Genomic DNA, 26,924 nt, shown 5'->3' with positions numbered 1-26,924 from the left:
GGACTTCATACAACAATATTTCAAGTGAAAGCAAAACAAGAAAAAGCATCTGCAAATATAAGATGGTGGAATCATTTGAACTGCTTTTGGGCATAACATAAATGCAATACCACTTTTGGCTAAAGGACAGAATAATGATTGGTTACGTCAACAACCGGCCCACTGCTTAACTGACTCACATTTAAATGAGCATCCCGGCTTCTTGTTTGGTTAATGGTGTTGCATAAAGACGACGCCACTGCCACTCAGGCATCAAAGCCTGTTCTGTCACATTAGCATACACCTGGCTCTCCCTCTGGTAGCACATTTGTTATTATCATGAGGGTACCATTGTCCAATTTTGTACATGTATACAGAACATATTGATGTTGAGATTCTGAAAGGTGTCTGGACAAATGGTTTTTATTTTATTTTATTGTTATGAATTGCTTTTTATCCCCCTTCTCTTGGTGTTGTGAGTGTGTGGTGTTATAGATTGTATGTGGGGGGTGATGGATGGGAAATGATAGCTGGACCGGGGATAGGAGGTGGTGACAGTGGTGAGGAAGGTGGGGGATGAGGTGAGGAGGAGATGTGGGAAGGGGTTGTGGTATATTGTTGACATCCTGGGCTCTAACTGATGGAAACGTGCAGTCAAAAGACAATAAGTGTTATTTTCCTGACCCTTCTTCCCCTCTTCCCACTCTCTGATCATCCCTCTCGCTCCCCCCCTCTCTCCCTCTCTCTCTCTCTCTCTCTCTCTCTCTCTCTCTCTCTCTCTCTCTCTCTCTGTCTCTCTCTCTCTCTCTCCTTCGCTCTCACTCTTCTTACCTTGTATACAGTGAAGCTGAAAAAAGAAGTGGTTCCATTAGTGACTCCTCAGAGACTCTGCCCTCCTGTTCGACACAATCATGTTTCAATGGCAGGAAAACCCTTTAGGTGTGTTCATAGAGGCTTCATTCTTTGTCACTGCTCTTCACAGACAACGGTGTTGCTACACGACTGACAGGATATGGCTTATTTTTCTCCTCTGCTTTTGTCTAAAAGACATATTTGACTGACTGTGCAGACTAGGATTTGTGTGGATATTTCCAAAAATAATTACATTAAATACAATGTTCACTTATTTTCTAGTTGAAAAAGGCCAAATGTACTCTTTAACTTTCAGTGACTACTATCACCAGTGTAGTTTGAGTCTTTGCAACAATACAATCTACCACTAGGTCCAGTGGTGAGCTGGGATGTCAGGAGAATGACATACAGCACTGTATGTCACAAACTGGTGCCTGTGTATGACAGCAGGGCTGTTGTCACATCTTCACTCAAGCTTCGGGGAGACTACAGGGGATTGGCTCTCTCTACTGACGGAGGGATGATGCTCGGAATGGGGGAGAGAAAAGAAAGGGAAGAGGGGGAAGAAAGAAAACAACGCCCTGGAACCGGGTCACCATGGCAACGATGTTGCGCCTCTGTCTTCGCTCTGTTTCGTATTGTGCTTAAGAGGCGCGGAATCGGTTGGAATAGGGTTGGCGTGATGGGGACAGCATCGGAATACTGATTGGCCAGACCGAACCAATTGAACCTGACGAATCTGTTGTGGTGAAGACATGCTGTTCACTGGCTTGGGATGCCATGATTATTCATGTAGTCATTCGTGTGCTGTGGGTTTACTTTTGAAATCCCGTATTTCAAACGAGTAATTGTCAGTCTTTTGATGATGAATTTGCAGGAATTTGCATTAAAAGGAAAGAGGGTGTTTTGTGGCAGCTTTGAACATTCGTTTGCATCAGATGGAGAATCCTATGTTTGACATGTGTACAGTATTCCATTTACCTTCACACACCCAAAAGGTCCATGCACAGATTAGTAAATATGTGGAAAGTAGTATCAGCTCACCTCATTTTCCAGGTGTACATGAGACACATGGGGTTAAAGCAACGTGTCAAATGATGTGTGAACTTGAATACCCACTGGTGTTCTTCATTCAAATCAATGTGGCTTGACAAGCTCAACAGTAGAATTAATTATCATCCACAGTGCATCTGAGGAGCTATTTGGACAGAAAGCAATGTGTGCCACTGGAGTTCTCAAAACCACTTCCTGTCTCCCTCTCTCTCCAGCCTCTCTAGTGTTTTTAGACCTGTTGTGATAATCCATCAGTGAATAGTCTTATCTTCTTACAATCCTCACAACAATTAAAAAACCCTATCAAACAACAGTCACAGCATGGTTACCTTGTGATGCTATACTGCAGAGCCTACATCCTGAAAATGCCCAGTGATTGAGAACAATAGATTTTCCAGTATTTAAAACCTACACTATTTCCTAGTTGACTGAATGTACAGTAGGATTCAGAAAGGTTGAACCTCTCAGATGCGTTAATAGTGGCGTTGAGGTCAAGCATCTAACAGTCCCATATTACCCCCAAGAAGAAGTCAAGATGGCTGCCTTTCACTGGTTCCCTCGTGACCTGACTGGGGGCTAGGGAGGAGGAGCCGCTTTCTCCCTGGAAACTGCGTTCCGCATCGCCATAGCAACACTTGTAGCAGGGTAAAAATAAAACAACAAATGAAGATAAACAAGGAAATGGGGAGTTTTCAGGTATGACAGGCCAAATCTGTAGATGCCATTCCCGTCACCTCCACCTCTGGGTCATACAGATGTCCGTCTGCTCAAACTGCCCTGTAGACTTTCACAAGACACAGTTTGGTCAGTCAGTCAGTCAGTTATCAACTTATTACATAGTGTGATGATTGTAATTGTGGAATCAGTAAAATGTCATTTAAATAACTTTTCCTTTGACAAAGATTTGAATAACTTCAGGGTGGTGGTTAGCATGAGTGTTCAAACAATTGAGACTTTTGTGAGCTGCAAATCCCAGCTCCATTCAAATGTGAATGGCCCTGTGATGTAATAGGACATTCATACGCAATCACACATTACAGAGTCATTGCTACTTACATGGAGTCAATTATCATCACAATAAGGGCTAAAGGAATGAATTCAGTTAAACGAAATATTACTCCAAATGAAAAATGTTGACATCCAGCCAGCCACCAAAGTAGGTTATTACCGATAGCTAAACTGTTTCAGCTATCATATTTGCAGAGACTGCACGCAAGCACATTTTTTTGTGAGTGACACAAAAGGCACATAGTAGTCTTGATGTTTCCGACGCACTGTTGCCTTTGAATGCATCCACATCTGAATCCAGCGTTGACTTACTGAAAGGCTCCAGACTGACTGCAGCCGTCTGGAGCCTGATTTAATATTCATACCGGCTTGATGTCTGTGACTCACTGATGTCATCTGATCCTTTCTGTCAGGCACTACTCACAGACCACTGCACACTCCATTCCTGCACATCAAACACTGCACTGTAAAGGCACCAGCTATAATGATGTTCACACCCTCAGTTACAAGGTGTGTGTGTGTGTGTTTTGTGTGGGTGCGTGTCTGGGACATGTGTGTTTGTGCACCTGACTGTATGTGCCGGAGATGAAGAGACAGAAGAAAATTAGAGCAGCTCAACAGTGGTGCACTGAGTGAAATAATAATCCTCACACAGTTTTACACCATCTCTGCTGCACTTGCTAAATGCACTATTTATAGTGCATTGTATTTGAATAAAAGTGTTTGCTAGATGAATACAAAATGTAATATTATATGACGGCTATCTTCAATGAAACGTTCAACAGTGAGATAGAATAGGTAGAAGGGTACCCTGGCAATTATTCCACAAGTTGAAACATGAGGTTGATTTTATTTGTATTCTCGCAGATGAACACATACTGACATGGTTCAACATATCAACTGTGTGTAGACACATGGCATTGACAGGGAGTTTGATTTCACAACCACCACTGTTTCATATTCAATCTATGAAGACAACATGGGATTCATCTATTGTTTTTTCCCCACTATAAATAAAATCAACAGTAAAGTAGGAAAGAAGGCTGTATAATATAGACAGATGTACAGAGCCCCTAAGGGGACATGAAAAACAAATCTGCTAAGCACGAGGAAGTTTCTGGTGAGCACGAGAAACATTCTCGTTACCACGCTTAAGTATCTGGTGGGTACCGCATGCATGCACAGAAGCGTGCATTAGATCTGCAGTTTTCCTGAGTGGAAATAACTTTTAAGGACATTAAAAGTTTGCTTGCGAGTCGTCACCACTATATTATCTAGAAAGACAGTCTGTTTTGGCGCAAGGGATACACCCGTCTTGACCTGGGGTCTCATTCATAAACGTGGCTGTCTCAACATCACATGGTCCACTATGGGTGCAGCCAGGAGGAGATGCCCTGACTGCATGGAATACAGGATAACATCATATATCCTACCTTTAGATAACTGCAGAACACAGTGTATAACTAAATATGTAGTTAAATGTATTTAATAATGTGCATATATCATGTCAAAAACTGGAAATAAAGTTATAAGCCCCGGTGCAATCGCAGCAATATGCTGCAACTTGCACAGCTTTTATTGGTGATCCACCGGCCACCAAATAATGTGGTTTTAGAGCCTCCACCTCGCCTATAAGTAACAGTGTCTGAGAAGATACTTTCTGGTGCGCACCAGATAGTATCTCGTGCGCACCAGAAAGTATCTTGTGGGCACCAGAAACTTTCTCGTGCGCACCAGAAAGTATCTCGTGCGCACCAGACTTTGTTTTGGACAACAAGAATTTAAACATTTTTTTTTCTTCATTCATTTTAATTTATTGATGTTAGCTGAGCAGTTTGTATAGAATTACAGGGTTAGGAATGCTTCAGTATACTGTGCTACATACAAATGTGCTTTTACGTTTACATAAAAGATATAGACATTTGTGTCAGCATAAAAGTGGGGATTACAATTATAATTTAACAAAACTGAACCATCTGCTTATTTAAACATAAGGCAACTATGGTGAGGAATGAGGAATATAGTAAGTCACCTGTGAAATAAACCATAATCTTTTATTTGATGTATTTTCTCCCCCAAGCAACTTGTGCTGGGGTTACACAAAGATCTCAAGCCACTGAGAGTTCTGGCACAAATCTACGTCTATATTACTGCACACAAGCTCTATGACTCGACATTAGGCACAACTGGAACTGCTTTCACGTTATAGAATGTGTCTTTACGATGCATTACAACGTATGAACTAACAATGGTGATGACAAACCTACTGTACAATCTCACAGAGCCTACGTTTGGTCCCTTGTCAACGAGCAATGACGAGTGGATGGTTTATAGCTAATGCAATGATGACACAGTAAGATCTGAAGTATTTTTTTCCCTCTATTTTGTACAAGACTTGGTGGACATTTTGTTTACCAGGAAAAGTTGGAGCCCTGCTAGTCACCTTCTCTCTTGACTCCTGTCTGCATGCTTTCTCTCTAGGAGGCCTTAGGAAGTGCAGACACAACACGAGCCAGAGACCAAAATGCTTTGTACTGTTATGTTTTAGTTCAAACAAAGCTGTACTTGACCTGACTTCATGGAGTCAACTTGGGACAATGATTTCAAGTTTTTGGAGCTTGATTTACAATAACTTTGACTCTACAACGCGATATTCACACTTTTCCGGTGTATCTTCATTCTTATTAACCACAATTTATGGAGGAAAAGAGGACATCTTAACAATGATCTGGTTTTGCAGACTCCAAAGAACTATGCACAATGTAAAACCTCATCCATCCCAAGTTTTGGATAGCAATATCTTGAAAAATGCTGTTAGATCTATTGGTTCATAATTGCAACTCATAAAGTAACCAAAATATCAATGATAAATCCGTCACTTAAGATATTTAGTTACTCTGAAGGTCACAAGTTCCCATCTATTTTGTTCTGGTTCAGAGTACATCATAGAGTGAGATATCATGCCATACATGCAGAAATGCTTCGATAGACATATGAGTTTATAGAACTACACCTCTTAAAGTATCAGATAAGTGTGTGGGGTATGTATGTGTAACAGTGAGTAACAGAAGTGAACAAGGATCCCATCTTCTTTTTGGTGAGAGAGGACGTCTTCTGCATTGCTCCGTCCTACCTCCGCACACACCCATTCAACCCATGTGCTCACAGGTCAACCTTTCAACAGCCAATCAGCTTCAGGTCAGTGTGGTCACTTCAGGTTGGGCATAGTTTCCTGTCGCCGCAAGGACATCTTTGCAGCTCTCTGTATAAAGACAATTTGGAAATTAGACAAACATAAGAATATAATTGAAGACATCTTGATCTACAACATTTAGTATACTGGGTAAATTTAGTAAACATCCTGCCAAGACTTTTTAAAACTCCCTTACTCCAAGCCCCCTGAATATCATAGCATGTCAGCTTAGAAAGCTGGGCGGAAGTTGTGCGCTATGACCATGCTTCTAATGGAAGCCTATTAGTGGCAATCAAGTTGAAGAGTCATTTGGGAGTAGAGGCTTCCTCTTTGCACACAACACTGCCTCTGTGTCTAATGCTGCTGTTAGTTGCTGTTGTCTTTCAGAGGCGGTTGACTGGCTTACCAAATCGTTACGCTTCCAATTTGGAGAAGTGAGCAGGCAACATGTCACACTGTGAAGCCACTGTGGGTTAGATAGGGGACCGTCTGTGCTGGAGGAACTTCGGGGTGACTGGGCTGTGACAGACGCACTGTGTACTTGTGTGTTTCAACTCATTCGTGTAGTGCAGCACGCTGCCTGTCCTGATATGAATCAAAAGTGCTTTTCAGATATATCTGTCTACCCCTTCTCTGCCCTGTTGCCCTTGTGATACATTACTCAACACCACATCCTGTGTAATCCAGGGATAAAGTGGGTCACCTCCACTATGAGTTTGACCTCAGAGCCGCAACCAGTGGGCTTTAATCCAGTTCCAGGTTTCAATCAAAAATGTCTGTAATTACCACTTCCCTATTGTACACATGATTATTTTTGTTGCAGTGAATTTTGATCTAATTAATTGATTTGATATTGTCATGCAGCCGTGCATATCTTTAGCCCCTCCCTGAGGCTAATGTGCACTAATATGTGATAGTTTGTGTGATATTCTTCGATAATAAGCTGGGATATCATTATCCACACACTCACCAGACACAGGGTTCAGTATCGAATTACCTCCTTCTCTCTTTCTTTCTCTCTTTCTATGTAGGAGTTAAAGGAAGGTAGAGCAACAATTGTTTATGTGGGCTTCTGGCTTTTCTCAGATTCCCTTTGTTGCTGTCTACGGACCCTAAATGAGGAGGGCTGGCAATTCCATCAGCCCACCCTACCATTTGTCTGTGTCATAGACAAAACAATCTGTTCATTACTTTTGCCACATTTTAGGGCATTTCTGTCGCTTTGATTAGTGAATCAGATTTAATGTACTAAATGTTGGTGCCACCCGGAATGGCTTAGGGTCCATTTGTTTATCCATTTAGTCATTTAGCAGACGTTCTTTTCCAGAGCGACTTACAGTAAGTTATCCAAGATAGATTCTCGTGGCAGAAACATTCCATAGTGCAATCACAGTTCATTTTCCCAGGGCTGGAGTCACTGGTACGATTAAATCTGTCAAGACTTCTATTGATCTATGTAGGATGGATCTGTCTTTGGGCAGGCAAGGGGTATTACACTGCTTCCCCCTCTAGCCATTATCACCCATCACAACATGTCCCATTCCCTTATCAAACTTCTGACATAGTCTGATCGAGGAACTGGGATTTTGATTCGACTTGATTTTGACTCCAACAATGGCATGTTCCATAGGTTCCACGCTTAAGAAAACTGTTTCCGTCAAAGTCTGGAAAGGTTTTAGTTGACATGATTAAAGCTAGTTTCCTTTCATGGTGTTAAAGGACAAAAAAATACAACAAACCTGATTGATAAGCATTACTCTCATTAGGGTTGAGAAAAGAGACTGACTAATCTGTTGTCTTTCCTTGATATTAGTGTTCTAATGAGTTTTGGCAGGAGTCTCGTCTTCAGTTGAAGTCATGGATAAAAGGCTCAGGCCATCTGCTGATAAGAATCAGTCAGGATGTCAAAGGGTGGAATGTTTGCTTGAGATGTGCGAAATGAATCCATTACACCCAAATTTAGAGCTTCCTCTTACTGTGGGCCTTTGGGGAATTTGGGCGCTAAGATCTGAGATTCAGCGGGGGCCATTCAAGCAGAGAGTGATTGCAGACTGATAGCAGCTGTTAATGAGCTGAATTAGGAGGTGTGCCTACAAGAGTCTCTGCCTTAGCCACATGCTCCCGTTTCCTGTAGTAAAAAAATACTTCACATTTTCTAAATAATACTCTACCCCCCCCCCCCCATGGCACCTGTGACAGCGTTGTTACAATTTAATTGCCAATGTATGTATCTATGATCTAAATACTAGCTACGAGGACAGAATACTTTTCACTGTCTGTTGCTGCTGTGTACCTGTCACCATTCTTGTTGTCACACCATGACAGTCTTATTCACACCCTTTTCCAAGGCTATATTCCAGGGAGCAGACAGATAGATGATGTAATTAGTACTGTAAAGCTCTTCAATTGATTTTCCTTTAACCGGCTGGCGAGTCATGACTAAATAATCCACCTCCACGGTCAAATTGGGGGTCAAACTGGGGTTGATAAAAAGGTTCCATGTTGGTTCATGATGGGTTCTTCTCTAACCTATCGACAAGCAGTTTGTGTGTGTGTGTGTGGTCCATGGAAGGATATGGTGTCCCCAATTTGGATTAGGTGTGGATGACCTACCTGTGTGGATTTTGGGCTCTCCAGGGCATGAGAAGTCACCAGACGTGAGCAGGAAGCCGGTGGCTTCTTTCTTTGCCCTGTTGTCACGCATGCGGGAATGCCGAAGGGTCCACTTGTCGCTAGGAGACAGGGGCTGGGTCAGGCTGCAGCGCTCCTCCTCCGACAGGGCCACGTTAGCGTCCCCGTTCTGCTGGGAGTCTGACAGGAGAGCAGGACACTAGGCCAGTAAATGCCAAAGCTTTTACTCAACATCGCTTCAGGGGAAAGGTATAGCTGCATCCCACAAAAAAAAACAGTTTTACTGTGCTGAGATTCAATTTGACCCCGAGATCCCTGAAAATAATTGGATCAGTCTGTGTTTACGTGATGGTGCCTAACTAGGCCTTGTCTGTCAAATAAACATTAAGAAGACTTTGGTACACACAATAACAGCAGGCTGAGTTTACAATTTTTGAAGAGAGAAAAACCTGAAAAAAATACTGAGTTCCATTCAATATTCACTTCACTTTACGCAGTTTCAGCAAAAAACAGCTGTAATGGACACCATGCCAGTCTGATGTGGAGTATGAATGATAGGGGTGGGGGAAAAATTGATTCACATTTGAATCACGATTCAGTCTTCCAGCAATTCAGATTCATTTAAAAAAATCATTTTATAAGTTTAAGTAAAAAAATGAAACAAAAGTTTTATAAGTTTAAGTAACACAAAACAGCTACCTGGAATCAAATATAAGCATATATAGAGTTATTTTATTTTATTAAAAATCTTGAATCAATTTTTAATTGAATCGTGACCCCAGGAATTGATTCGAATCTTGAGATACCAAAAGATTCCCACCCCTAATGAATGGGTATGGTTCTGACCTGAGCGGTTTCTGCCACTGCTCTCCTCAGCTGCCAGAGGACACGTGTCACTTTGGGTGCTGTCCCTGGGAGAGTTGGTGCCGGATATCCCAAAGGAGACTGAGTCTGTTGGAACGTCAGGGTTCGGGTTGTGCTTCTTCTTCTTCTTGGGGAGCTTCTGCTTGGCCATGGCCAGCGAGTAGTACATCCCAAAGTTGTTGACGATGACGGGCACAGGCATGGCGATGGTCAGCACCCCCGCCAAGGCGCATAACGCCCCCACCATCATGCCCAGCCATGTCTGGGGGTACATGTCTCCGTAGCCAAGTGTCGTCATAGTGACTACCGCCCACCAGAAGCTGATGGGAATGTTCTTGAAGTGGGTGTGGTTGGAACCGCGCGGGTCGTCGGGTTTGGCGCCGATGCGCTCGGCGTAGTAGATCATGGTGGCGAAGATGAGCACGCCCAGGGCCAGGAAGATGATGAGGAGGCAGAACTCGTTGACGCTGGCTCTCAAGGTGTGGCCGAGCACACGGAGACCCACGAAGTGACGCGTCAGCTTGAAGATCCGCAGGATCCGGACAAAGCGCACCACCCGGAGGAAGCCCAAGACGTCAGAAGCGGCTTTGGACGATAGGCCACTAAGGCCCAACTCCAGGTAGAAGGGCAGGATGGCCACAAAGTCGATGACGTTGAGCATGTTCTTGACAAAGAGGACCTTGTTTGGGCAACAGATGATGCGCACCAGGAACTCAAAGGTGAACCAAACCACGCACACACCCTCTACCAGGTTGAGGACAGGCTTAGTCACAACCTCCCAGGTGACCACTGTGGTGGTGACGTTGGCCTCTGTCACCAGATTTGTGTGGTTGATCAGGTCGTTAAAGGCTTCGTGAGTCTCCAGACAAAAGGTGGTAATGGAGACCAGGATGAAGAAGAGAGAGGCAAAGGCGATACCCTGAAGGAAAAAAAAACACCAGTCACGACCAGTAAAGCAGAAAAGTTGAAACTACTTTCTCTGTCCACCCTGTGGCGTGCTTAGGTCAACAATACACTGAGGCTCCAAGTGTAGTGAAAACATGTTTAGGACTGGTTGATCTGGTTAAACTTTCAGCAACTGTGTGGCTGTTGTTTTTACCTCACAATACAGTTTTATTGTTGAAAAAGGTCTAGACAAAAGCTTTCTGGCAACAACCCCCCCTAACCAAACAGAACTAGGCATGCACTGATTTTGTTAGCATCCACAATCATTGCCTCTGAGATCCCGAAACACCAGGGAATTGTTCATATCACAGCTCCAACAACGCTCATACACATAGAAAAAGGCAAGAGAAAAATGAATTCCTTTTCTTGAATGCCAATCCGCTTGTATAGTGGTAAATGTTCATCCTAATAGGCAATGCCATTGGTTAATGTAGGTGGATGGATTTCACCAGTACACCAAGAGAACATATCACACTCTATAAACAACCACTTTACAAGCCAAATAAACTGTTTTGGCTCTGGAACGGTATCGTGTTTGGCTAACTAACGAACCTGCGCTAAATGAGCTTGTGCTATTAGGAGGCTTCAGCCACCAGCCATAAGGCGCATGAATCTGGAGGTGGGGGAGGGGGAGCGTGGAGCTGTGAGGGAGGAAGGAGCCATGACAACCACAGCATGCCCGTGTAGCTCACCAGGAAATGTAGCTTGAAGCAAAAGGAGAGAAGCCCCACAGGCTAACCAATGATCTGGGAGACACACAACATGTTTACATTCATCTGCCATTTTGTTAGAAGTTAGCAAGGATGTGGCTTACTTCCACAACATTTCATTTGATAATACACTAATATTCATTTTTGTTCTGAAGTCCAAACATCAAAAGAATATGCATGTTTACAATAGTAGTATAAATTGATTTGAGGCAGGTGTACAACTCTAACATTTTGCAAACAGTGTCCCTTTCTTTGACTGATTTCCCGCCCTGCAATAGCCATGTCTGTGTGTGTTAGCATTGTAGGGGATGATCTATCATTAGTGTTTGCTGTGTTCCGGACATACAGTATTACATTACATATCTACCCGTGCTCATCTCCCAGCTGGTTAAATATGTGCCCAAGCATGCACTTAGCAGCGGTTCAGCCCCTTTTCAGGGCTTAAACAAATGCACCAGCAGTATCCAGAAGTGTTCAACCAAATACAACACAATCCTTGTGTAATGCATCTACTCATTTTGGAACCAACAAGATCCCCTTTTTTGTTAGGTTTGTTAGTATACTGTACACCACATTAATAAAGTGCATGGTACTTTGCTGGTGTAACACAGTAATCCTTCTACAATAAATGGCATTTGTATGTGTGTGTGTGCGTGTGTGTGTGTGTTGGGCGGTGGGGAGGGCTTCCATGTGTCCTAGGAATTTCTTCTGTTAAATGTTCTTTTTATCTAAAGAGAAAGCAATGTGTTAAATATGTACTGTATTCTAAAGTACACTGTATAGTTTTGGGTTTGAGTTACTTGGTATAGCATGTGAAACCACTGTATAGCGGATGTTTCTAGGATAACTGGAACCCATGCGTTACAAGCAAGTATGTTGTTAGTCTGACATGTGTTGCATACCCTGTCAAAATACCCAAAGTACAAGTTAGTAGCATTTTAACAGGGCGTCAATAAACCTTGGATGGTGCTTGCCCTGTATGTGTTTGCAGTCGGTCGATTGTAACCTAAACATGGAACAGGAACTGCATCCTTTGGGTGTTGGCATAATCTCTATGCTAAAGGTCAATGAGCCATGAAGCAAACAATGTTCCTGAAGGCCTGTGTCTGGTTGGGATGGCCTGTGTCTGGTTGGGATGGCCTGTGTCTGGTTGGGATGGCCTGTGTCTGGTTGGGATGGCCTGTGTTTAAAGTATACCCCTGAGATCACCATCAGACGTGGGACTATTGCAGTGCAGTTTCATCATCATCTCATCGCTAGTCAATGTTGCATGAAATTGTTTATGTTGTAAAAGCATGGAGCTGAAAATGTATGAATTTAACATTTGGTTATGGTAATGATGACTAGCACATTGATTTCAATAAGTGTTGGATGGCACTGTTATGGATGAACACATTCAGTGGTAAGGATGAATAACTCGGAGGATCAAAAGTGCCTTTCAATAACTGCTGTGACTTGAATTAGAATTTAGAAATCATCAAATCTAGATTCACTACATTTGTCAATGCGAAACATCATTCATCCATCATAATCCGTTCTAAATGGAATAGAACTTGTTGTTGTGCAACAGCTCTCATTTGAATATTTAACGAATTGCCTTTCATTTCCAAATATAGTTCATTCTTGTCACACACTGTAATAACATACGGTAGCTTAGCAACTACTGAATAAATCTCTATAACACAGCTGACAAGTGACCCCTAATAAAAAGGTGATCCCTCAAGCTCAGCTTCTCTATCCAAGAAGCCAACGAGGCCCCATGGTTTATTAAAATGCCAACGGTTTATCCCAGAGCTAAACAGATCCGGACATCTGCACGGAATCTGTTCCAAGACGACTCAGTGAGGGGAGCAAGTGGAGGCCTGGAGAAAAGAACATATCCTTCTGCTCATAAAAGGACCAGCCCTGCACTCCACCTGTGCATGCGTGTGCGTGTGATTTCTCCCATCATCTTAGCATGTGGAAACGGTGGAGAGATACTGTGTCTGGGCTCATCGGCGATTGTTTGCGTTTGCCAGCCAACCTGACAACATTTGAATGTGTGTCTGTATGTTTATAGCTGGACACCAAGGGCTACAATGATAATACGTTTAATATTAGTATCAGCCAATTCAAACACTGTCACAAGGTTTGAACGATTGCTCGTCTTATTCCAGTGTGGATTGCCATATTGCTCTGCCGAAAACAACAGTTGCAAACAGTAATACCACAAAAAAACAGTGGGTCTAGCTGATTGACCAAACATACACCGGTCCTTGTTTTGTGCTCTTTAGTTCAGTATACCAGATGTATGCTCTACACTCTGCTCTTAACCATATTTTGTTGCCAGGATTTTAAAAAGCAGTTACAATATTTACATATCCATATGTGTGGACTACCCCTAGGATAGTCTGTGGCACTGTGCCCCCTAGTCAGAGCCCTGAAGGGGAGCCAGATGCCAAGGTCCCAGCTGCTACTGCTAAGTTAGCATGATATTTCAGCTCTTTAAATAACGCCTTTACAATGACAACGCAAGGATTATATTACAGGTCCAGATACAGAACAACATTCCATTGTCGTATCTGAATAAGCCTTGATTAATTGGTTACATTTCAGGGCTGATGAAACATTTTCAAGGGATGTTCAGTCCATTCACAGAGGAAAATCACAGGAGTGTGCCTCTGTCAGGGTTAGGATGCCTCTTTGGAAACTTTTTTCTTTGAAAACCTTGTTAGTGGGTTGGCTCATTGTTTTGTTCCATATACATTCACCAGGGGACAAGGTTCCCCTTTCGGCACTTAGACTTAGATGTTTGACACTTTGGAACAGATAATCTTCCTGAAAGGGTCCAAATATCATGGATAATATGGTTAGTCAATAAAGTCTAGCATAGAATAGAGCAGCATGGATGATAGATAGGGAGGCATGTGGTCAGTTTAGTCTGTATTTATATTGTGACTGTGAAAAGTTGGCTGGTTGCCTTGGACACAGTATGCTCTGTGTCCTAAAAAGTAAAAAAAAAATCAGAGGCAGAAAAAGACATGATTGACATGCCTGCAATGTCTTTCTGAAAGCCTTTCATGCCTGTGAGGTGTTTCCATATAGGGTAATTTCAGCCTTGTCGGTCAATAGCGTAATTGTATAGACTTCCATCATCCCTATTCTGATGAGCGACAAAATGGATTCACAGCTAGGGGGGCAATTTTCTCTCTGCAAACAGCTCAGACTACAGCAGAATAAAACAACAAACATAATCTCCCAGTTTAAGGAAGAAGCCAGGGATCTAGAAGAGTGTTTTAACCTACTGTAAAGGGGACATATGTCTTTTGATAAAGGGAAGAAAAAAATCACTGTAACTTGTCTTTACAACACAGATGAAACACTGTGTGTGTGTGGGCCAGAGGGGACCCAAGCAATAAGAATATTGATCTACCACATCAAGGGATGAAGTGACACCAGGCCCGAATCAGTCTAATAATAAACCATGGAAAACATAAAATCGCATTACAAGATCAACTAACAAATCGTAGAGAAACTCACAACTTGTCACTAAATCTTTAGCCAAAAATTCAGCTATTTGAAATATGTTTAAACTGCCTCCTGTCTCTTGTCACTGTCAGCATTCTAAAATGCCAGCCCTCAAATTGTCTTTCTTTTACCAGCAGTACATTAATTCCATGTCACCTCAGAGCAAACACCTCCCTGTGTGTCGGCAAGGGACAGTCAGTCAGCCGGCAGCCAGAATGTTTTCACAGCCAATTAGCAGAGGGATGGTTAATTACAGCAAGTTTTTTTAGTGAAACAATGACGTATTGGTGATTTATGAACCGCTCAGATGGCTGAGCGGTTAGGGAGTCGGGCTATTAATCAGTTCAATGGTATGATACCTTCATGACACAGCTTCTACCTCATGACTCAAGTCTTTTGAATCTTTGATCAGATGTCCCTCGTGTTGCTCGAAGCAAATGCTAAATCTAGAACAGTTATACAACCTTCACGATGGAGCCTGAAGTCTAATCAGGGTCCAGATACTGTATAAGATTGAGATCTCTAATGCTTAAATCAGAATAGGGTCTCTGAAATAATCTAATCATTAATCCGTTCACCAACCAGATCCTACTCTCAGGCTTTCAGCTGGCCGTCAGAGTCAGATAGTAAAGATTCTATGGATGCATCTTGCACACCACCCAGGCCCAGCTGTTAAGGACGGAGATGGAATTTATGGCTGCTGTGATGGCGGACGAACTTCCCCATGGCCTTTTAGAATCGTATTACCTGGGGTGGGCTGAGAAGCGCTCTGAAAATAAAAAAAGCCATGAATCTAACAAGAAATCCCTCAAAAATGTTACGTTTATCATTTTAGTATGAACACAGGGAGCATACATACATAGAACGTGACTGCATGTGAGGATAATGAACATCCGGCTTGAGGAAAAATCAGTATAGTTTGTTTTATTAAAAATACAGAATAATGTGTTACATAGCTACTAAGGTCAGTGTGAGGCCTCTCTCTAATTATTGTCACTTAGTCGAGGAAGGCCTCACGCCCACTTTGCTCTCTGTCACACCACTTCCAAAAGCAGCCATTTAAATTAATCTGACAAAATGATCAGCTGGCAAAGTGAAGGAAAAAAATGATTAACTGACAGGCACTGGGTTTGTCACCTTCAGGTGGCATTGTGACTATGACAACTATGCCTTTGAATACTGTCTTGCTTGTTTCTGTTCAGTGTGCACAAGTGATGTAGGGACAGCACTCACACAACTGTGACATTTTGAATCACAAATTTCAGCATTTGCCTCAGTCGGCTTGGACCTGATCTATTTGTTGCCCCAAGATGAGCTGTGATTGTAAAGGTCTTAAGCGGCTGTGTACTCACCCCCTGAGACAGTCAACAGTAGTATCCCCAGACAACACGAACCACATGGGAATTATATAGATCTTATACCCTGCTGACTGCAATAGAGATGAAAAGACATATCTGCCATGGGTAACACTTTATAACTAATTACTAACATAATTTGTTAGCAGATGTGTCCACCCAATTGAAGACCGTTTGATAACCACTTGTAAACAATAATAACCAGAACCATGGTCTCAGGTACACATACAATCAAACCCCTATAGTGATGCACTGGTGTATAGACTGGGAATCAGTATAGAATCTAGCAGGTGCAAGCTAGATGTTAGGTTTCTATAAAGTCTTTACACCTTTCCAATGGAAAACCACTTGGATATAAAGTATTTCATGTTGTTGGTTAACGTTCTGAGTGTCAGATATCTCACCCACACTCCATTTACATTTTACGACTTTGTAGCCTATACAAACAATTTAATAATGTGGACACAACCATATAACAGCTGGCTCCATTAGTGGCTGCATGTCTTTCAATTTCGATGTAATATTGGACTTCGAGGTCATAAGCAGGCCATTATTCAATACAGATTTTCATTAAAGTGTATCTTGCATCACATACTGTTCCGTGATTTCTCAATCTAGATTTCAAATGAAATCATAGATTGCATGGTAACAGTGGAGTCTTTATGAATCGAGTAGACACCTGTTGGAGAGGGAATGGCGCGAATGTCAAGGCTAACACGAGAAACTGATTAAGTTATTGCATTAAGAGGGAAAAGCTATTGTCGAAATGCATGAAACGTCATGCAAAAGACATGCAATGAAAACAAATTATGATTTATAGAAGCAACTTACTCTTGCAGCCTTAGAGGAGTAAGGGTCCTCAAATAGGGCCCATATCTTTGGTTGCCAAACTTCACAGCATCCTCTTGACCTGTCTTGGCAGTCTTCGATGCCGAACCGTCTGGGTATTTCTCTGTCATCGTCAGTGTCGTCTGGATCGGGGGGTTCGAATATGTCTAATGCTTCCTCGGCGTCCCTGTGCTGTCGGTATGTCATCCAGCAACATGGCTCCACATCAGTCTCATCTATTCCCCAAAAGGCCAACTCTTCCTCAAACAGGGGTCCGCATACATCAGCAGGACAGTGAAGTTTACCAGTCCTGTAATAGTTTAGAACATATGCGAAAATACCAGGGTGCCTATCAAAAAACAACTCCTCAGTGTCCGTTTCTGGGGTGACCTGCGTGTCTGGATCGGCCAACCATGCGAGACGGGTGCCCGGCAAGGTCCTAAGGGTGCTCTTGTAGGTTTCGTGCCGTATACCACCAACATTGATGATTATTTTGTCTGAGTCTTCCCCTCTCGCCATCTCTTCCTTCAGACATGTTTTGGATGGAGCTTTGTTGCCTGACTTGCGCCCACGATAAGACGAAACACACACCGAGCTAATCATAGATTTAGATCGATAGACCGCCCAGTATAGCCCTTTGATTTTATTCGGTGATTAATTATTTTCTGGACAAATTAAATGTGCGGAGAGTTCATGATAAATCTAAGTAGGATGTCGCTCATTTACTCACTAGTCCGTAGATGTGCCCAACAAGTCCAAAGTGCGCACGCTACATAAAACCACCTGTTAAATTACAACTCCTCTAATGACAGTTCCAGGGTGATGTGGTGCACATTTGACAATTGGCACAGATCATAAGCTTCATCGATGAATTGATCCGTGTGAAATACAAATGTTTCTTTCTCCCCCCCCCCCCACAAAAAAGCCTTCTGGATTCTTCCTGTTGTACTTATCCCGGGTGTCTGACACCCCTCAGTCAACAAATGTGTCTTTTAAAATGAAGGCTTGTGGGTAAACTCCATTATCTTGTTGATTCACTTTTTAGTAAATAGCATATTTCTCACCCTTTTAAGCTTAAAGTTTTCAAAAATTGACACTGACAAAAATCCAGCTCAACCAAATGCAACAAGTTCTTTTTTTCTTCTTCTTTTTTCACGATCAAGAAGTTATGTGATCCAAAAAATTATATACGCGTATGCATGCATTGAATAATTCCATACATTTGATCAACGGCGGGGTTGAAAGGTTGTTTTTCAGCAGAGAATCTGTTGCTTCTCTGTAAGGATCCTTACTCCCTCACCAATTTAGACGACACAACACCGTAGGATGGCGCGTGCAACCTCCTCGACAAATTAACTATTCAAGTGCTGATTTGGATGCAATTAGATCACTGAGCACCATATTGCCCCACTGTTTATTTCCACTGTTACATTGTTTATTTAAGTATGCAGTCTACTAAAATCATACATTTTTTCATCAGTAACAAACGCAGATCGTATCCGTCCGTATTATTTGGGCTACATTCCCACTGTGATATTATTGACAGAAATCAACTACGTTGCTTGTTTTTATCACATTAGATGACATTTGATCATGGTCTGTTGCCTCATAGTAGGATGGAAGATACTGCTTAGATGTCAAAACTATTTTAAATTAGTTTAGTGCAAGGTGAATCGGGAGTAGGCTACAAAAATCACACAGGACACAAATTTAATCAGTTCCCATCTAACTGAATTGTTCGTTTATTTTAAACAACAGCTTTGGTAGGCCTATGGCTTTGTAAAAATGTTGTCATGTTAGTTTATATCGTCCGATTGATACTTGTCCGATTGATACTCAAGGCAATTTCTGACATGATTACCTCTATCAGGCCTCAAACATTTCGGTGTGTATGATGCCATCTAGTGTAATTTTCATGCATTACATACTAAATCCTTGATACCCAACCAACTGTACAAGATAGTCAGTCCCAGAAGCAGATTACTTTGAAATCTTGGAAAAGTTTTATTATGATAAATCAAGAGATGAACAAGACAATAATGTACAGTATATACAGTAAGAGATGGACAAGCTAAAATAATACATCTGTAAACAATCATACAGGGTTTCAAATGTAAGGTCTAAAATGTATATTTGCTTAGCAAGAGAACACCACCTGAACATAAGTTAAGGTGCTTTCTTCCTATAGAAAAGGAGTGTGTTTCAAATTCACATCGTTTTTGGAAGCTTTCAATAACATTAAGGTACACTTGCAGTGAAAACATGTCCGGTTACAGCAAAGATGCCAAAGTACATGCTCTGAAGGAGGCCATACAGTGTTTAGTCCACCTCCTCAATAGTAGGACCCTGAGAGGAACCGGACCGTGCCTCGCTACCACAGCCTCCCATTGGGGCCCCTCCCATTGGGGCCCCTCCCATTGGGGCCCCTCCCTGGTACAGCTTGGACACTATTGGGTTACACACTTTCTCTAGCTCCTTTTGCTGGTGTTCATACTCTTCCTTCTCTGCCAGCTGGTTGTTCTCCAACCAGGAGATTGCCTGGTTGCACTTTTCAACGACCTTCTTTATGTCATCTTCACTTATCTTCCCTTTCATATTATCGTCTTCCACACTGCTCTTCATGTTGAACGCGTAGGACTCCAACGAGTTCTTGGCAGCTATCTTCTCCCTCTGACTATCATCCTCATGTTTGTACTTTTCAGCGTCCTGCACCATCCTCTCAATCTCCTCCTTGCTCAGACGGCCCTTGTCGTTAGTGATGGTGATCTTGTTTTCTTTGCCAGTGCTTTTGTCTACAGCGGACACATTCAGAATGCCATTGGCATCAATGTCAAAGGTTACCTCCACCTGAGGTACCCCTCTTGGGGCAGGAGGAATTCCTGTAAGATCAAACTTGCCAAGCAGGTTGTTATCCTTGGTCATTGCCCTCTCCCCCTCATACACCTGAATAAGCACTCCAGGCTGGTTGTCGGAGTAAGTGGAGAAGGTCTGGGTCTGCTTGGTGGGGATGGTGGTGTTACGTTTGATGAGGGCTGTCATAACTCCTCCTGCTGTCTCAATCCCCAGGGACAGAGGTGCTACGTCCAGCAGAAGCAAGTCCTGGACGTTCTCCGAGGTGTCGCCCATGAGAATGGCAGCCTGGACGGCAGCCCCATACGCCACTGCCTCATCTGGGTTGATGCTCTTGTTGAGCTCCCTGTCGTTAAAGAAGTCCTGCAGGAGCTTCTGGATCTTGGGGATTCGAGTGGAGCCACCGACCAGGACGATGTCGTGAATCTGAGTCTTGTCCATCTTGGCGTCCCTCAGGGATTTCTCAACTGGTTCTAGGGTTCCCCTGAAGAGCTCCGCATTCATCTCCTCAAAGCGCGCCCTGGTGATGGAGGTGTAGAAGTCGATGCCTTCAAACAGTGAATCGATTTCGATGCTGGCCTGGGTGCTGGAGGACAGGGTTCTCTTGGCCCTCTCACAGGCAGTGCGCAGCCTTCGCACCGCCCTCTTGTTCTGGCTGATGTCCTTCTTGTGTTTCCTCTTGAACTCCTCCATAAAGTGGTTGACCATGCGGTTGTCAAAGTCCTCCCCGCCCAGGTGAGTGTCCCCAGCTGTGGCCTTCACCTCAAAGATGCCGTCCTCAATGGTCAGAATGGACACGTCAAAGGTACCCCCACCCAGATCAAAGATCAATACGTTGCGCTCCCCTCTTTTGCCCTTGTCCAGGCCGTATGCGATAGCAGCTGCAGTGGGCTCATTGATAATCCTCAGGACGTTCAGGCCAGAGATGACCCCAGCATCTTTGGTGGCCTGCCTCTGCGAGTCATTAAAGTAAGCTGGAACTGTGATGACTGCATTGGACACCTTCTGACCGAGGTAGGCCTCTGCTATCTCCTTCATCTTCACTAGAACCATGGATGAGATTTCCTCAGGGTAGAAGGCCTTTGTCTCCCCTTTGTACTCCACCTGGACCTTGGGCTTCCCACCGTCGCTGATGACATTGAAGGGCCAAAGCTTCTTGTCAGACTGTACAATGGGATCGTCAAACTTTCGGCCAATGAGCCGTTTGGCGTCGAAGACGGTGTTGGTGGGATTCATGGCCACCTGGTTTTTTGCGGCATCTCCAATTAGCCTTTCATTGTCAGTGAAGGCCACATAGCTAGGGGTGGTTCTGTTGCCCTGGTCATTGGCAATAATCTCAACCTTGCCATGCTGAAACACTCCCACACAGGAGTAGGTTGTACCGAGATCGATGCCAATAGATACTCCTTTTGCTGAAGACATCTTGGATTGTTTCTGTAGTTATTGGTAGAAGAAAAGAAAGCATACCAAGGGTTTATATGGCTGTAATAAATGAGTGAATAGCGACAAAATTAACAATTCTAAGTAAATAAAAGCTTATTGCGGAATTATTCTTAACCCTTGTGCTGCCTTCGGGTCACATGACCAAAAGGTTCATAACGAACCATCGTTGGGTTTACCCAATTTTACCCAATACAAAAGCTTTTTTTTTTACCTTCGCAATGTGGGGGGTCTGAGACAGCCCAACGGTTAAAAGAAAATGCTTCACTTTGTTTTAGTATGCGGTAAAGTTGTTGCAAACGACGGTGGGTCACAATGACTGATGGGTCAGAATGACCCGAGGAGGACACAAGGGTTAAGTAAAAACTACATATTTCATCAGTTCTTTTCTCTGTAAAAAACGTTACATGAATATTATTTGTACTTACAATTTAGTTCTCGTCGGAAGGAGCTCAAAGAGCCTTGCTGAGAAGTTTTCGTGTGTTCAGGTTTCGCTCCTGCGGCGTCTTGAGTCTTTCAAAAAGTAATGCCACGACCGTCTGAACATGCTTATATAGTGAAAGCTAGTTTCTAGAACGCTCCCTGTACGTCACGCTCTTGTTGACGTAACTGTTCATTTGAGTAACTGGGGCTGCCTCGAAACTTCGCGAAAGCGACTGAATATTCTAGAACGGGAAGCGTCTCAAAGCTGACTCCACCGTTATGTAAACATTGGGAGAACTGAGGGAACATGCTGGATAGACAATAATAGTGCGACATATTCAGGAACGTACGCGAACGTCTGCAAAGAAAAAGCCTGTGACCAATAAACAACGCTGTTTACTCTTACACACAAGAAGATATGCGAAAACGGGACATACGATGTAGCCTCGGTTTATTAATGTTAATTAATGTTGTCACATTTTGTCATATCAGTTAGGCCTATATTGTCCTATAGATAAAGGCAGTTTCTGACATGATTACTGCTATCATGTCTCAAACATAACGTTGTGTAGGCCTATGATGTTATGTAGCCTAGTGTAATTTTGGTGCATTATATAGGCATACTTAACTAGACTGAGGTAATGTTTGTTTCATATTAACATTCGTCTCACATTCGGAAGACGCAACTTTGCAGCGTCGCGTTAGGGTCCGGGTGAAAACTAACAGTACAATTTAGAAAAATTACATGTTTCATTATATTTCTATGGCTATAAAACATCAAAGTGTCACCAGATTATTCAAAAAATGTCTGGACTGCTTCCACAACCTGTACATTTTGCAATTACGTTTAAAATAAATATATTTATTTAATCACTAATCTCTGAAATAGCATGAAATCCTTGCTAAATTTAAAAACCTTTTCAAAATTATACTGAAAAATCTCAAATATACACGAGATTATTCTAATAATGTCTGGCCTACTTCCACACCCTGTACTTTTTATTTGGGATTTCATGTAACTTTACAGAGATTATAAATGTTCTATTATTTTGTTTATATTTACATGTTTAAACCTTAATTGAAAAGGTAAAGGGTAAATGTAAAGGGTGTGGAAGTAGGCCAGACAGGGTTAGAATAATATGGCTGGCTGTTCCAACTGTGGGAGAAATTGGGATTTCCTGTGTGCTTACATTATTACAATGAGAGCTCCAACTATGATCTCTCTAGTCTGATAGTTGTCATGGGTTGGGAGCTGTGAATCTTTTTCTTGAGGCTGTTGTAACGTCATAACTGCCTGACTGTGACTATGTATGTTTACATTCTTGTGCCCTATAAAAGATGGTTCCCCCGCCCTCAGATGAGAGAGACATGATTGAGACCTAAGCCTGGTGTGGTGTTGTCATTTATTGTTAGAGGTCTGATTTTCTCTCCCAATCTGCAGAATGATAATACTTATTGAAATCCAGAACTCAACAGAATTTAGTCACTCCGTTTATGAAGAGACGGACAAAACACTTTCTTCATCAATTACTCCCCTCCAGCAGAAGAATGCGATCCATCAGGACCAAAACCTCACGCCACAAGAACAGTTTCTTTCCATCTGCCACTCGTATCTTCAACAAGGCCAAGGGCTCACACAGACTTTAAACCTCAGACTTTAAACCATTGCCATATTTGCACCATAGCCAAATTTGCACCCTTGTCATATTTGCACTAAGTTACCCTTTTTGTATTTTTGTATTTATATATTGTGTATCATAGCTACTTAATTTTTTACATTTTTATTTTATTATAAATTCTAACAGCCCCTTAGTATCAGTTAGACCTTTACCGCTAGTATAGTTAGACTTGTACACCACTATTCAAAATGTATGTTCCCTATATGCTGAATGTATGCACCTTCCTGCCAAAGTAAATTCCTTTTCTGTGCAAACATTCATGGCGATTAAACCCCTTTCTGATTCTGATGACTACAAAATCGATAATCAACCTTCGGCCTTTGGTGCTCTGTTACCGCGTACACTTTTGAGCATCCTTATGTTAGAACATGGTGTTTGTTATAGATTTTGACACTGATTTCTATGTAGTGCAAACATTTACAGAGTTTTAGGGGTGGACAAATAGATAATAATACTAATAAATATATATGTGAGATAACTTAGCGTGCGCCTTGCTGACGGAAGCACACCCAATTATTGATATGAGGTAGCCAACCAACTGTATAAGATAGTCAGTCGCAGAAGCAAATTACTTTTTGAAATCTTGGAAAAGTTTTATTATTATAAATCAAGAGATGAACAAGACAATATGCACAGTATATACAGTAAGAGATGGATAAGATAAAATAATACATCTGTAAACTATCAAACAAAGTTTCAAATGTAAGGTCAAAAATCCCTGTTCGCTAAGAAAACACCACCTGAACATAACTCAAGGTGCTGTCTCCCTATAGAAAATGAGTGTGTTTCAAATTCACATAGTTTTTGGAAGCTTTCAATAACATTAAGGTACACTTGCAGTGAAAACATGTCCGGTTACAGCAAAGATGCCAAAGTACATGCTCTGAAGGAGGCCATACAGTGTTTAGTCCACCTCCTCAATAGTAGGACCCTGAGAGGAACCGGACCGTGCCTCACTACCACAGCCTCCCATTGGGGCCCCTCCCATTGGGGCCCCTCCCTGGTACAGCTTGGACACTATTGGGTTACACACTTTCTCTAGCTCCTTTTGCTGGTGTTCATACTCTTCCTTCTCTGCCAGCTGGTTGTTCTCCAACCAGGAGATTGCCTGGTTGCACTTTTCAACAACCTTCTTTATGTCATCTTCACTTATCTTCCCTTTCATATTATCGTCCTCCACACTGCTCTTCATGTTGAACGCGTAGGACTCCAACAAGTTCTTGGCAGCTATCTTCTCCCTCTGATTATCATCCTCATGTTTGTACTTTTCAGCATCCTGCACCATCCTCTCAATCTCCTCCTTGCTCAGACGGCCCTTGTCGTTAGTGATGGTGATCTTGTTTTCTTTGCCAGTGCTTTTGTCTACAGCGGACACATTCAGAATGCCATTGGCATCAATGTCAAAGGTTACCTCCACCTGAGGTACCCCTCTTGGGGCAGGAGGAATTCCTGTAAGATCAAACTTGCCAAGCAGGTTGTTATCCTTGGTCATTGCCCTCTCCCCCTCATACACCTGAATAAGCACTCCAGGCTGGTTGTCGGAGTAAGTGGAGAAGGTCTGGGTCTGCTTGGTGGGGATGGTGGTGTTACGTTTGATGAGGGCTGTCATAACTCCTCCTGCTGTCTCAATCCCCAGGGACAGAGGTGCTACGTCCAGCAGAAGCAAGTCCTGGACGTTCTCCGAGGTGTCGCCCATGAGGATGGCAGCCTGGACGGCAGCCCCATACGCCACTGCCTCATCTGGGTTGATGCTCTTGTTGAGCTCCCTGTCGTTAAAGAAGTCCTGCAGGAGCTTCTGGATCTTGGGGATTCGAGTGGAGCCACCGACCAGGACGATGTCGTGAATCTGAGTCTTGTCCATCTTGGCGTCCCTCAGGGATTTCTCAACTGGTTCTAGGGTTCCCCTGAAGAGCTCCGCATTCATCTCCTCAAAGCGCGCCCTGGTGATGGAGGTGTAGAAGTCGATGCCTTCAAACAGAGAATCGATTTCGATGCTGGCCTGGGTGCTGGAGGACAGGGTTCTCTTGGCCCTCTCACAGGCTGTGCGCAGCCTTCGCACCGCCCTCTTGTTCTGGCTGATGTCCTTCTTGTGTTTCCTCTTGAACTCCTCCATAAAGTGGTTGACCATGCGGTTGTCAAAGTCCTCCCCGCCCAGGTGAGTGTCCCCAGCTGTGGCCTTCACCTCAAAGATGCCGTCCTCAATGGTCAGAATGGACACGTCAAAGGTACCCCCACCCAGATCAAAGATCAATACGTTGCGCTCCCCTCTTTTGCCCTTGTCCAGGCCGTATGCGATAGCAGCTGCAGTGGGCTCATTGATAATCCTCAGGACGTTCAGGCCAGAGATGACCCCAGCATCTTTGGTGGCCTGCCTCTGCGAGTCATTAAAGTAAGCTGGAACTGTGATGACTGCATTGGACACCTTCTGACCGAGGTAGGCCTCTGCTATCTCCTTCATCTTCACTAGAACCATGGATGAGATTTCCTCAGGGTAGAAGGCCTTTGTCTCCCCTTTGTACTCCACCTGGACCTTGGGCTTCCCACCGTCGCTGATGACATTGAAGGGCCAAAGCTTCTTGTCAGACTGTACAATGGGATCGTCAAACTTTCGGCCAATGAGCCGTTTGGCGTCGAAGACGGTGTTGGTGGGATTCATGGCCACCTGGTTTTTTGCGGCATCTCCAATTAGCCTTTCATTGTCAGTGAAGGCCACATAGCTTGGGGTGGTTCTGTTGCCCTGGTCATTGGCAATAATCTCAACCTTGCCATGCTGAAACACTCCCACACAGGAGTAGGTTGTACCGAGATCAATGCCAATAGATACTCCTTTTGCTGAAGACATCTTGGATTGTTTCTGTAGAGTTATTGGTAAAAGAAAAGAAAGCATACCAAAAGTTTACATAGCTATAATAAATGAGTGAAAAGCAATAAAATAAACAATTCTGAGCTAATAAAAGCTTATTGTGGAATTATTCGTTAAGTAAAAACCTCACATTTCATCAGTTCTGTTCTCTCTAAAAACCGTTACATGAAGATTATTTGTACTCACAATTTTGTTCTTGTCGGAGGGAGCTCAATAGAGCCTTGCTGATAAGTTTCCCGTGTGTTTAGGGGTCGCTCCTCTAGCGCCTTGAGTCTTTCAAAAAGTAATGCCTCGACCGTCTGTACTTGTTGCATATATAGTGAAAGCTAGTTTCTAGAACGCTCCCTTTACGTCACGTTCTTGTTGACCTAACTGTTAATTTTAGTAACTGAGGCTGCCTCGGAACTTCGCGAAAGCGTCTGAATATTCTAGAACGGGAAGCGTCTCAAAGCTGACTCCACCGTTATGTAAACATTGGGAGAACTGAGGGAACATGCTGGATAGACAATAATAGTGCGACATATTCAGGAACGTACCCGAACGTCTGCAAAGAAAAAGCCTGTGACCAATAAACAACGCTGTTTACTCTTACACACAAGAAGATGCGAAAACGGGACATTCGATGCATACGATCACATTTTGTCATATCAGTTAGGCCTATTTGTCCAATAGATAAAGGCAGTTTCTGACATGATTACTGCTATCATGTCTCAAACATAACGTTGTGTAGGCTTATGATGTTAC

The 26,924-nt window shown here is 43.0% G+C and overlaps 3 protein-coding genes across 3 annotated transcripts; all 3 read right to left on the bottom strand.

Moving 5' to 3' along the window:
- Nucleotides 1-4,665: 4,665 nt before the first annotated feature.
- On the bottom strand, nucleotides 4,666-17,983 carry kcnc4 (potassium voltage-gated channel, Shaw-related subfamily, member 4). Its single transcript, XM_084680646.1, has 4 exons — nucleotides 16,929-17,983; nucleotides 9,563-10,499; nucleotides 8,699-8,896; nucleotides 4,666-6,154 (listed from the first exon to the last, which is right to left on the bottom strand). The coding sequence occupies exons 1-4, from the start codon at nucleotides 17,526-17,528 to the stop codon at nucleotides 6,087-6,089; spliced, it is 1,803 nt and encodes a 600-aa protein (XP_084536772.1). The 5' UTR covers nucleotides 17,529-17,983; the 3' UTR covers nucleotides 4,666-6,086.
- A 922-nt stretch (nucleotides 17,984-18,905) lies between these two features.
- LOC146252442 (heat shock 70 kDa protein 1-like) lies at nucleotides 18,906-21,771 on the bottom strand. Its single transcript, XM_084679729.1, has 2 exons — nucleotides 21,644-21,771; nucleotides 18,906-21,209 (listed from the first exon to the last, which is right to left on the bottom strand). The coding sequence occupies exon 2, from the start codon at nucleotides 21,195-21,197 to the stop codon at nucleotides 19,245-19,247; it is 1,953 nt and encodes a 650-aa protein (XP_084535855.1). The 5' UTR covers nucleotides 21,198-21,209; nucleotides 21,644-21,771; the 3' UTR covers nucleotides 18,906-19,244.
- Nucleotides 21,772-23,885: 2,114 nt separating this feature from the next.
- On the bottom strand, nucleotides 23,886-26,495 carry LOC146252441 (heat shock 70 kDa protein 1-like). Its single transcript, XM_084679728.1, has 2 exons — nucleotides 26,367-26,495; nucleotides 23,886-26,171 (listed from the first exon to the last, which is right to left on the bottom strand). Exon 2 carries the CDS (start codon nucleotides 26,157-26,159, stop codon nucleotides 24,222-24,224), a length of 1,938 nt encoding a protein of 645 aa, XP_084535854.1. The 5' UTR covers nucleotides 26,160-26,171; nucleotides 26,367-26,495; the 3' UTR covers nucleotides 23,886-24,221.
- Between the last annotated feature and the right edge of the window lie 429 nt (nucleotides 26,496-26,924).

The sequence above is a fragment of the Hypomesus nipponensis genome, chromosome 18 (genome assembly GCF_054491055.1).
Source record: "Hypomesus nipponensis isolate SF chromosome 18, ASM5449105v1, whole genome shotgun sequence".
Taxonomy (NCBI): Eukaryota; Metazoa; Chordata; class Actinopteri; order Osmeriformes; family Osmeridae; genus Hypomesus; species Hypomesus nipponensis.
The sequence above is the reverse complement of the archived record's forward strand: the minus strand, read 5'-3'. Positions and strand labels throughout refer to the sequence as shown.